The sequence below is a fragment of the Blastomyces gilchristii genome (assembly GCF_000003855.2).
Source record: "Blastomyces gilchristii SLH14081 genomic scaffold supercont1.15, whole genome shotgun sequence".
Classification (NCBI taxonomy): Eukaryota; Fungi; Ascomycota; class Eurotiomycetes; order Onygenales; family Ajellomycetaceae; genus Blastomyces; species Blastomyces gilchristii.
In genome coordinates this window covers 1,501,649-1,513,510 of record NW_003101668.1, presented here as the reverse complement: position 1 = coordinate 1,513,510, position 11,862 = coordinate 1,501,649, and the positions used below count along the sequence as shown (strand labels likewise).

Below are 11,862 nucleotides of genomic sequence, written 5' to 3'. Positions count from 1 at the left end.
AATTACATGTACCCGATTCACTCCAAGATTGAGCAACAAGATTGAGAATATGGCGGACCTCTAATTAATGTCTTTTTGTTGTTTTCCCTGCCTCTTCTCCTACCAATGTTACAAAACTATGATCGTACGAGTCTAGCGCTGCAGACAAAAAAGCATTGCTATTGCTACCTAATCACTCTTTATATAGCCAGTGAAATCTCGACAACATGATCCACAGGTCTCTGAGTTAGAAGAGAGACACTCTGGGCAGAACCTGTGTCTGTATAGAAGGGTTTTCCACTCTGAAGAGATAGTATAATATATTGAATATTGATATCAATGCATCAGCTTACTGATCTTAGTCTCTAGCTTATAGATCTGTTTATTTTTTCTGATCAGCTCTGTACAGTGCTTGATTTCTAGCTCAGTATTTCACTTCTTCAGATACTATACTTCTTCTTAAAGCTCTCTAATCTTTACAGACTCTGTTTTAAATATGATATGAATTTCTTGATTTGCTGTTATCTATTCTAATATTAGTAAAGAGTAAGTTCAGCTCAGTTGAGAGAAAGATCTTATCAGAACTATTTTTAAGTTAAGTATTTTGTATTTCTTCAGTGACTGTAATGTTATGAATACAGAGAAATTAAGAAGCACTGAGTCATCAAACAGAGTCTCATACTCCAGGAGAGTATAGTTCACAAGGCGTCTCTTTCTCCATAGCTCTCGCGGCGGGAACCGAGGTGTGTCCATCTCTGCATCTGTATCGTCATCGATGACGATGGCGCTGCGGGGTTCAGCTTCGGTAGAAGCCATGGCTGAACAGGACCCCTCAGTGAATGGAGAGTGGAAAAGGAATTGAAAGAAATATGGAGTCAGAGAGGGGGGAGAAGGCCATATATATACCCAACGGCCGAAGGAGCCCAACGGCCGAAGAAGAGGTCACGGGATTTTACCTCTCTGTTGACATACAGCTTGTGTATCAGGATGGTGAAAAGGGGTGTTGATGCGGGATGTCGCTCTGGCTGTTAACCAGGACTGTTAGGGGTGAGAAGAATGATGGATCTGGAGGGGAAGAGAGCCCTCTATATATATCAAGAAATGGGGGCAAGTCACGGGATGCCTGTCTCGGGTTCCAAGGTTGCTCTCCCCAGGCATTCAAGCACGGCGCAGCAGCCAACAATATCCGAGGGCGAAGTCTGAAAATAGAACTCATGCAGCAATGGCGTCCCTTCCACAGCTGTCGCAGTAGAAGAGGGGATCGCATGGCAGTGCGATGGACAGAAGGGCTCGGCTTCTCTGGTTTTATTCAAGGCCACCCTACCCTCACCTGCCCACCAAGGGCCGTTAATGAACAGCCAGGAGAGGCCACCTTTAGGCCATCTTATTCATGATATCACTTTTATGTACATGGACATGGAGTAGCATTATGTCTCACCACTCGGGGGCTGCAGATGCTACTGTGGCACCGGCGGATTCGACTGTATGCATTCCCTTCTCCGAAGTGTAGACACCCGCTGGCACAGCGCTGATTCTGTCCTTTCTGGAAAACACCTCTCTATCTCTGGCCAGGGTTGGCGCTCCTCCATCATGCTCAAAAGCCATGTGTCATCCGCCGGGAGCCATTGCCACAGCTTGTCTCTGTGGCCCTTTCTCCCCTCACCGCGCTCATGCTTGTGAGGAGCTGAGTGACCGGCTGGTCGCACACTCTCATCTCCTCATATTGCCGGCGCTGAGTGGGGCATGCAACTCGCCAAAGCATCTTTAAACAGTTAAGAAAGGAACTGCAGACACTCATTGAGCTGTAGTAACAGAAAATGAGAGTGAAGAGCTATGAAGAAATCTTTTATAGCTGATATAGAGATAATATAAAATCACTTTATAGTTAATTCTTCTAATTACTGTAATTCTCACTTATATCTTCTAAACTATTTATTACTAAGAAAGTTATTATTTATACTATAGAAGTAAGATATAATATTAGTACTATAACAGATAAAATAAATCTACTGATAATTCAGAATATAAGTATTATTATTTATTTAAGAATTTCTATTTCAGCTATTAAATCTCTCTCAGAATTCTTAATAATAATTAAAGATATTATAGAATATAGATAGAAAAGATTTAAAATATAAATAAATAATTTTTAAATTTATAAAATTATTATCTTACTGAATAGACTGATAAAAATTATTAATATTTTAGAGTATATTATTAGTAAAAATTACTGAGTTAATAAGAATATTATTCTAAAGATCTGAGAGTCTGAAGAAAGCTTTTAAACTATTATTTAAACTAATTATACTTAGTAATAATAAATCAGTCTCTGTAATATCTCTTTTAAGAGAAGATAGTTTAATTAATATATCAGAGATATTATTATAAATATTATAGATAGAGATAAGATATAAATTCAGAGTATAATATATTAGATTATAGAGAGAAAATATATTATATCAGAAATTCTCTGAACTGAGTAATAATATAAATATCTCTCTTAATTAAGAGGGAAAGTTTAATAGTGTATATAGCTGAGTATTATTATTAATAAGTATATAAACTTTGATTAATAGCTTTGAAGAAAGATCATACTTAGAGAGTAGCAGAGTATTGAAAGAGATATTATAATATAAAATTAAAAGAGAGAGTTTTCTAACTTCTAAAATATAAGAATTAAGATAGTTATATAGTGAGAATAACTTGAGATACTGTAGTGTTTATAATTTAAAGTTATTTATATAAAATATAAGTACTATCTGAGTAGAAGATTGAGAATCTGAGAGAAAAAATAGTCAGAGATGAATTGAGAAAGTAAGAAGAAGAGTAGAAATTAAGTCTGAGAGAAGAGTATGTGAGAGTAAGAGAAATAGATTATTAAGTATCAGTGATTTCATAGAAGACTCAGTCACACTTTATAGTTACTCTTATTACAGAGATTTCAGCTGTCTTATTATCTCTTACAGAGAAGAAAGTAACAGATAAATCTCTCTGATTTCTGAATCTTCTCTAAAACTACTAATATATTCATTCTTATCTGAAAGTTATCTGAAGATTAATAATCAGTACTCTGTATCAATTACATATAACTATTACTACTTTTAACTCTGATATATTAAGTATGTAATTTAAATAAAACTCTGACTTAGTTAATCTACAGATGTATACTGATATTAAAAAAGAAGTACAGCAATTTTACTATTAACTAGAGAAAGAAAATGAAACAGTCTGTCTTGATAAGTTAAATGTAAGAGGCCTACGCTGAATAGATCGGTATTATATTGATAGGTCTTATATAATAAAGAGAAAAATGTTAGAGAAGGAAAAGAAAGAGAAAGTGTGAGAATTAGTGATTGAAGTGAATATTTATACATGTATGTGATGATGTACACAGTGGAGCTTCAGGGCGGAAGAATCTATACATGTTTGAGATGACTGAGAATCAGTGATTGAGAATGGCTGAGAATCAGAGCATACATATTTGAGAATGAAGTGATTGAAATCTGTGAAGTGTAACAGAATAGTCTATATAATTGATCAGGCACAGCCTGTCACATTAGTCCCTCTCTTTCAGAAACAGTTCTCATCAGTCAAGAGCTGCTGTTTCAGATAACATGAAACTCAGAGTTCAGATCAGTTGATTATAGCTGATTCATTTTATAAGATATTATCAGCTGCAGCTGTAGAGTTTCTCATTGAGAATATTCTCAATCTCTTACTCAAGCTCATTATCTTCTTCTATGATGCCTGACAGCTGTCAGTTGAAAGTCAGTTGAGAAGAGAATGAGTCAGTGACAGCATGACAGAGCAAGCTTGTGTAAAAGACATCATGAATCTCTGATAATGTATCAAGACAGTAGTTATAACTATCTAGAACTTCTATCACTTTATACTTGATATAATGATAATTCAGTGTATAAGATGAATGTGTGATCTGTATATTCTTAAGATTTAATTACATCAAGTCTTCTATCTTATATTGTTCAGTGAGATCTTAGTGAATATTGATTTAATTCTCTTAATCTTGTTTTACAGTTATTATGAAGATCTCTGCTCAGTTGCAGGCATCTCAGAGCTTTATTACTATATTATCAGCAATCTGAATTGAACTGTGAGAATTCAGTGTGAACTGTGTGATCTCTAGAAGATTCAACACTTTCATGTAATTACTGTGTGTAAGAAAGAACAGACTTATATCTGTTGAAACAGCATCTTGTTCATTGATAGTAATCTCTGTATATAGAAGCAGATCATGTCAATCATCTTATAAGTAATTGCAGAACTTGTAGAGATAATTCTTTACAGTCTGAATTATTTATTCTGATATATTATCAGTCTTGAGATGATAAGCAGTTGATAGATGATGTGTAATCTTGAGAATTTGACAGATTCTTGTTCAGAGAGTACTTATAAATTAACAGTCTTGATATAATACTATGAATCTCAGCAATCTATGCATCTGATAGAATAAGCTCTGTAGAAAAGCTTCAGTGACTTATTCAGTATTTATCTTATCACAAGATTTTAATATTACATCTTTGCTCAATCAGTTCACAATGATCAGAATATTTCTATAATTCTTACTCTCAGAGAGATTAATAGTGAAGTTAATTATCACATCTTATCAGATTCTATCAGAGATATTAAGTGATTTCAGTAGATCTTTTCTACAGTTCTTTCATAAGATAATGAAAGAATAATGATTACAGTTTTAAATAAAATGTCTGATACTGTTTAATATCTCAGATCAGTAGAACTCTTAAGAGATTATTTAATACAATTATTTATAATCTGAGTAACTGATTATATGTAAATTATACATCTCTTGCATTATCTGAGTATGTAAGAGTTCAGAGTAGAGGACTCAATGTTGTTATAAAACTGTAGAGTATTATTATCATTAATTAAGCATTCTGAGATGTGATTCTTATACATAGTTCTGAGAAGAATCAGAGTACTTCTTGATATACTGCTTCAGGTGAGTGCTGAAGAAGTTCATCAGTTTGAGCTGTTACATATCATAATCATTCAGTGTAGTCTCAGAAGAAGTTAAGATATCAGTATCAGTGATAGTTCAGAGAGAGAATGTTCTAATTAAAGAAGTGTATATAGTGTCATGAGTTGTTCTATCTTGATCAAGCAATATCTTTGAATCTAAGAGCTGATATTCTCAGTTCATTCAGTGTGTGTCTGTTACATCAGACAGCATATCTTATTCTCATCATGAGAGAATGTCTATCATCGAGTTCTGACTACTGAGGCAGTAGTGTATTGTAAAATAAAAGTAGCTTAGAAATTCAGATTATTACATCTGTTATTCAGTGAGTTTACAGATGATTATAAAGTGCTTAAGATTCTTATAATCTGTGATTATCTCAAATTCAGAGACACTTCAGAGTTCAGAGTCTTATTCTTTTAGACAGTATACAATCTTGAGAAGTTTCTTATTATAGATCTCATAATTGCATTCAGTGAGACTCAGTTTCTTAGATATGAAGACACATGATTATAGAACAGCTTTATTACTATATTACAATATCACTTCTTCTGTTACATAGTCAGAGAAATCAGCTTCAATGACTGTTTCATGATCAGAGTTAAATATTATTAGCAGAGAGATGTTAATGAACATCTTCTTCATCTGTATAAATGCAGCTTCAGTGTTCACTGATCACTGAAATACTGAGTTCTTCTTGATGAGTTCTGTAAGTAATCTTACAATATCTGAGAAGTTTTATATAAATCACTGATAAAAGTTAGCAAATCTGATAAAGCTTTATACATCTTTCACAGTACACAGAGCTTCTCATTGAAGAATGATAAAGACTTTCTCAGAATTCATTCAAATTCTCTTATCAGCTTCTATAATAAAATCCAGATATTTAATACTCTTGACTTTAAAATCACACTTATCAATATCAATTAATAGTTCTGCTTCTCATAGTTATTGTAATATTCTTTATACATGCTCTTGATATTCCTTTCTGAATTCATCAGTGAAGATGAGAATGTTATCTAGATAAGTGAATACAAATTTATTAAGAAAGTCTCAGAGTGCTCAGTTGATATACTTCTGAAATGTACTAAGAGTATTGACCAGTTCAAAGAGTGTAACTACTCATTCAAAGAGACTATATTATGTTCAGAATGCTGTAAGCCACTCATCTTCTTCAATGATACAGATCTTATAAAATACAGTAATAATATCTAACTTTGTAAATCATTGAGCTTGTTTAATATAAGCTAGAGTTTCATTGATAAGAGATAAAGAATAATGATTCTTCTTTATTAATCTGTTCAATTCTTGATAATTCATACAGAACTGAAGTTCTTTATCTAATTTCTTTGCAAAGAGAATAGAGACTGCAGTGAAAGAGTTACTAATATATATGAATTCTTTATTCAACAGATCATTGAGTGTCTTTCAAAGAAGAAGAAGTTCATCTCAGAACATGTTATAAAGAGAGTCTTATAATAATTCAGAGTTCTTATCATTCTTTTTCTCTAACTTGATACTGTGATTCACTTCAGATTCTTGTAAGAGAGGTATGTTTGTAATATTATCTTGTTAAAAGATATCTAGATATTCATGATATTATTGAGAGAGTTTCATATAAGAATCTGTTATTATAATACAGAATAACTTTTCTAGAGTCTTTTTAATATCAGTCAGACTGATGAAATAGATTGATATATGATTCTGCTATCAGTGATCTTATCAGTGACTCTGTTGATGATTTTAATGATGACTTCTTTTTCAGAGTATTTTATAAGTGTTGACAGAGATCTGTGTAAGATTTATAGTCTTGTGAATATCATCTTTATGAATTCTATCATTATTAGAGAATATCAAGCTTCTATTTTAAGCATTTAATAAGATGCCTTGTTCAGATAGTCAGATAAGTTCTAATATAAGATTATAATTGAGATTATCAATCTTGTATATATAGATATCTTCATATTGATATTCTCTCATATCTATGTTTAGTTTCACTATGTAATAAGTATAAACATCTTTTGAATCATCAAATCCTGCAAGGAGTTGAGGTTTTGATAACAGAATATACTGAAGATTATGATATCTTATAACTGAAGATTTTATCATTGTATAGTAATATAGACTGCTGTCTATCATGGCTTTTATATTATACATGTTATCAATCACAGTAGATACAAGAATTGCATTCATTGCTATTTTCTCTTTAAATTGTTATCATCTAATCTCTTCAAGCTTCTGTTTGTAAATTTGAACAGAAGCTAATCTTTTCTCTGTTTCACTAAGACATTCTCATAGTTATCTTCTGAATCTTTCTCTAATGTAATATGATTGATGCAGACAGGCACTGATTCATTCTTTAAATAAGAAGATATATAGACTGATCAGCAGTTGAAAGCAATGTGCTCTGATCAGTTACAGTTAATGCACACTTCTTATTAATATCAATCAGTGACTTCTTCAGAAGTGATCTCAGAAACTCAGAAGTCTGTTCAGACAGCAGAGAATCTTGCTTATGTATAGATATTTAAGTCTACTCAATTCATGACATCTGCATCATTGTTATTCTTCAGTATAAGTGTATAAGTGACTGAGATATAATATCTTCTATCACTGTTCTGTATACTCTTGAGCTTGATAAGACAGTCATTCAATGTCTGAAGCTGTGTGCAGAAATCTTCATAAGTTGAGTCTTTGATTATGCTTATAAGAGTCTGTAAGAGTTCAAAAGTTAATGTCTTCTTGAGCATGCTAATCTTCATTCAATTCTCTCAAGATTGATCACCTGCTTCTAAGATCTTGATATTGAAGTCAGAAATGAATGTTGTAAGAGAAATGTTTCTCTGTTAAGTACTCTGTAATCAATCTAATACTTTCTGTTGCATGGCAGTGTCTCAGAACAGAATATCAAGATATTTAATAATATTATCAGATATTTATAACACTGATTCACATGCTTTCATTTATAAGTGAAATTTCTGTTTTATATGATTCTTTAATCATTCATTGATATATCAATCTTGATTGATTAATAAATCAATGATATCTTCATCTATACTCAGTTTCATAAGCATTTTCATTCTTGATAATGAGTAAAGAGTGAGATCAGAAGTATTAAAATATATAAGAGTATTTAAGTATTCTTTCAGTGCTTTTGTATTTGATTCTGTAGATGTTAAAATCACATAAGTTAATCATTGAATCTCTTCATATTGAAGTTATTGAATTGTGTGCATGTCTGCTATCTGTTACTGTTGTAATTTCAACATTGTTTAAAGTCACTGTGATATCACTTCCATGCTTGTACTTGAGAATTCTCTTATATTATCATTGAACATGTTATTCATTAAGTGTATAATATCTGTGAAATCTTGAAGAAGTGTAATTGTATGAATATCTCATACATCTAAGTATCAGAACTCTCAGGTCTTTCACTGATATTCTCTTATAAGATCTTATTACAGAGTCAGAATGACTGATGAGTAATCTTCTATCTGAGAACTCAGTGTCTGCTTAACTATTTGACTGTTTCTCTATTTCTTACATGTTATTATGCATTTAAATATCTCTTGATGAATAATCATTTCTAATGAGAAGATAATGTGTGAATAATTGTTTTCTAATAAGAAGATAATGAACATTTTTCTAGTGTAAGAGGCCTATGCTGAATAGATCAGTATTATATTAATAGATCTTATATAACAAAGAGAAAAACATTAGAGAAGGAAAAGAAAGAGAAAGTGTGAGAATCAGCAATTGAAGTGGATATTTATACATGTATGTGATGATGGAGCTTCGGCGCGGAAGAATCTATACACATTCATGGTGGCCGAGGATCGGCGATTGAGAATGGCCGAGAATCGGAGTGTACGCGTTCGAGAATGAAGCGGTTGGAATCTGTGGAGTGTAACGGAATAGTCTATATATTTGATCGGGAGCAGCCCGCCACATTAAAGAGTAATACAACTCTTTATCACTCAGAGCTTAGTAAGTACTCTGACTTTAAAAGACTCACTCACTGATCTTCTCTATAATCTTAATTAATTATTATCTGTTGCTTTTCTGCACAGATCTTCACAGATGAAAGATGCTTAAGATAATAAAGTACAGAAAAACAGATTAATCAGATAAAACTCAATTATAAAAAAAGAATTAAAAATTAAAAATAAATAAAAAAAACAAATCATTGACAATCTGTGATTCACAGTTATTAATTATATAATATAGTGAAGACTATTATTATTGTAATATAGCTATAGATATTTCAGCAGTCTAGACTTCAGATTAGGTAAAGTAACACTGTGAGAGATAATATAAATAATTCAGAAATTAATAAAGCAGTAGTCTGTTAGATTATCAGACATTCATTCAGTGACTCCGCGGGTGTAGAAAGAAAAAGAGATGAGAACTGAGTAAGATAATACTAATTCTCTGCAGAGAGAAAGAGAGCAGTGTATTCAGATATAAGTAAGTAAGTGAGAGAGAAAGAGAAAGAGAAAGAGAAAAGAAAGAGAAGAAGAGAGTGTGTAATTATTACAAGAGTATGAAATGAGTTTTTATAGATTAAGCAGCCGGCTGTTAAAGCAGTGTGAAAGGGTATAAAAGTAATAAGAGAACACATTATCTCTGAAGCAGTAACAGTACTACTGTAATAAGTCTAGTGTAGTAAGCAGATTAATGATAACAGTACTCAGCAGGCTGAGCGCCCTGCTAACTGATATAAAAGATACTGAAATTATTCTTGAATTTAATAATAAAGTAAGTATTTATATAATTTACACTGAATTAATTATCAATTGATTTTTAATCAACTGTTAATTACTTAAATATATAGATTGAATTTATTTTTATTACTATAATCAATTAACAATTAATTCAGAATCAATTTAAAATCAATTTAAAATTAATTTAATACTGAAATTATTCTTGAATTTAATAATAAAGTAAGTATTTATATAATTCACACTGAATTAATTATCAACTGATTTTCAATAAATTATTAATTACTTAAATATACAGATTGAATTTATTTTTATTACTATAATTAATTAATAATTAATTCAGAATTAATTCAAAATTAATTTAAAATTAATTATTGTAAGAGGCTTACGCCGAATATATCAGTATAATAAATAGAACTTATATAATAAAGAGAAAAATGTTAAAGAAGAAAAAGAAAGAGAAAGTATAAGAATCAGTGATTAAAGTAAATATTTATATATGTATATAATGAAGCTTCAAGATGAAAGAATTTACACATATTCATAGCAGCTGAGAATCAGTGATCAAGAATGGCTGAGAATCAGAGTGTATACATTTATATGCATTTGTAGCGGCTGAGAATCAGTGATCAAGAATGGCTGAGAATCAGAGTGTATATATTTAAGAATGAAGTGATAGAAATCTGTGAAGTGTAACAGAATAGTCTATATAATTGATCAGGCACAGCCTGCTACATTAGCCTCTTTCTTTCAGAAGTAGTTTCTATCAGTCAAGAACCACTGTTTCAAATAATGTAAAACTCAGAGTTCAGATTGATTGATCATAGCTGACTCATTTCACAAGATATTATCAGCTGCAGCTGTGAGATCTCTTATCAAGAATATTCTCAATCTCTTACTCAAGCTCATTATCTTCTTCTATAATGTCTGGCAGCTGTCAGTTAGAAGTCAGTTGAGAAGAGAACAGGTCAGTGACAGTGTGATGAAGCAAGCTTGTATAAAAGACATTATAAATCTCTGATAATATGTCAAGATAATAGTTATAACTATCTAGAACTTCTATCACTTTATACTTGACATGACAGTAATCTAGTGTATAAGATGAATATATAATTCATATGTTCTTAGGTTTCAATCATATCAAGTCTTCTATCTTATATTGTTTAGCAGAGTATCAGTGAACATTGATTTGATTCTCTTAATCTTGTTTCACAGTTACTATGAAGGCTTCTGCTCAGTCATAAACATCTCAAAGCTTCATTATTATGTTATCAGTGATCTGAATTGAACTGCAGAGATTCAGTGTGAACTGTGTAATCTCTAGAAGATTTAACATCTTCATATAGTAACTATGTGTAAGAAAGAATGAGCTTACATCTATTGAAACAGCATCTCATTCATTGATAGTGATCTCTGTGTGTAGAAGCAGATTATGTCAATCATCTTATAAGTAATTACAGAACTTATAAAGATAATTCTTTACAGTCTGAATTATCTGTTCTGATGTATTATCAGTCTTAGGATGATAGATAGTTAACAGATAGTATATAATCTTGAGAACTTGACAGATTCTTATTCAGAGAGTACTTACAAATTAACAGCTCTGATTTAATACTATAGATCTCAGTAATTCAGACATTTAATAGAATAAGCTCTGTAGAAAAGCTTCAGTGACTTATTCAGTATTTATCTTATTATAAGATTTCAATATTACATCTTTACTCAATTAATTCATAATAATCAGAATATTTCTATAACTCTTACTCTCAGAGAGATCAATAGTGAAGTTAATTATCATATCTTATCAGATTCTATCAGAGATATTAAGCAGTTTCAGCAGGCCTTTTCTACAGTTCTTTCATAAGATAATGAAAGAATAATGATTACAGTTTTAGATAAAACATCTGATACTGTTTAATATCTTAGATCAGTAGAATTCTCAAGAGATCATTCAGTATAGTTATTTACAGTCTAAATAGTCAGTTATATAAATCATACATCTCTTGCATTATTCAGATATGTAAGAGTTTAAAGTGAGAGACTCAGTGTCATTCACAGAATCATAGAGCATTATTATCATTGATTGAATATTCTGAGATATTAATTCTTATACATAGTTCTGAGAAAAATCAGAGTGCTTCTTAATATACTGCTTCAGTGAGAGTC

At 31.2% G+C, this 11,862-nt stretch overlaps 2 protein-coding genes across 2 annotated transcripts; both read right to left on the bottom strand.

Moving 5' to 3' along the window:
* Positions 1 to 438: 438 nt before the first annotated feature.
* On the bottom strand, positions 439 to 795 carry BDBG_17476 (uncharacterized protein; the record flags this gene model as incomplete). The annotated part of the gene is made up of 2 exons (XM_031725184.1): positions 439 to 504; positions 619 to 795. The coding sequence occupies 2 exons, from the start codon at positions 793 to 795 to the stop codon at positions 439 to 441; spliced, it is 243 nt and encodes an 80-aa protein (XP_031579738.1).
* Positions 796 to 1,091: 296 nt separating this feature from the next.
* On the bottom strand, positions 1,092 to 1,584 carry BDBG_06186 (uncharacterized protein; the record flags this gene model as incomplete). Its single annotated transcript, XM_002622960.1, has 2 exons — positions 1,092 to 1,299; positions 1,418 to 1,584. The coding sequence occupies 2 exons, from the start codon at positions 1,582 to 1,584 to the stop codon at positions 1,092 to 1,094; spliced, it is 375 nt and encodes a 124-aa protein (XP_002623006.1).
* Positions 1,585 to 11,862: the final 10,278 nt, after the last annotated feature.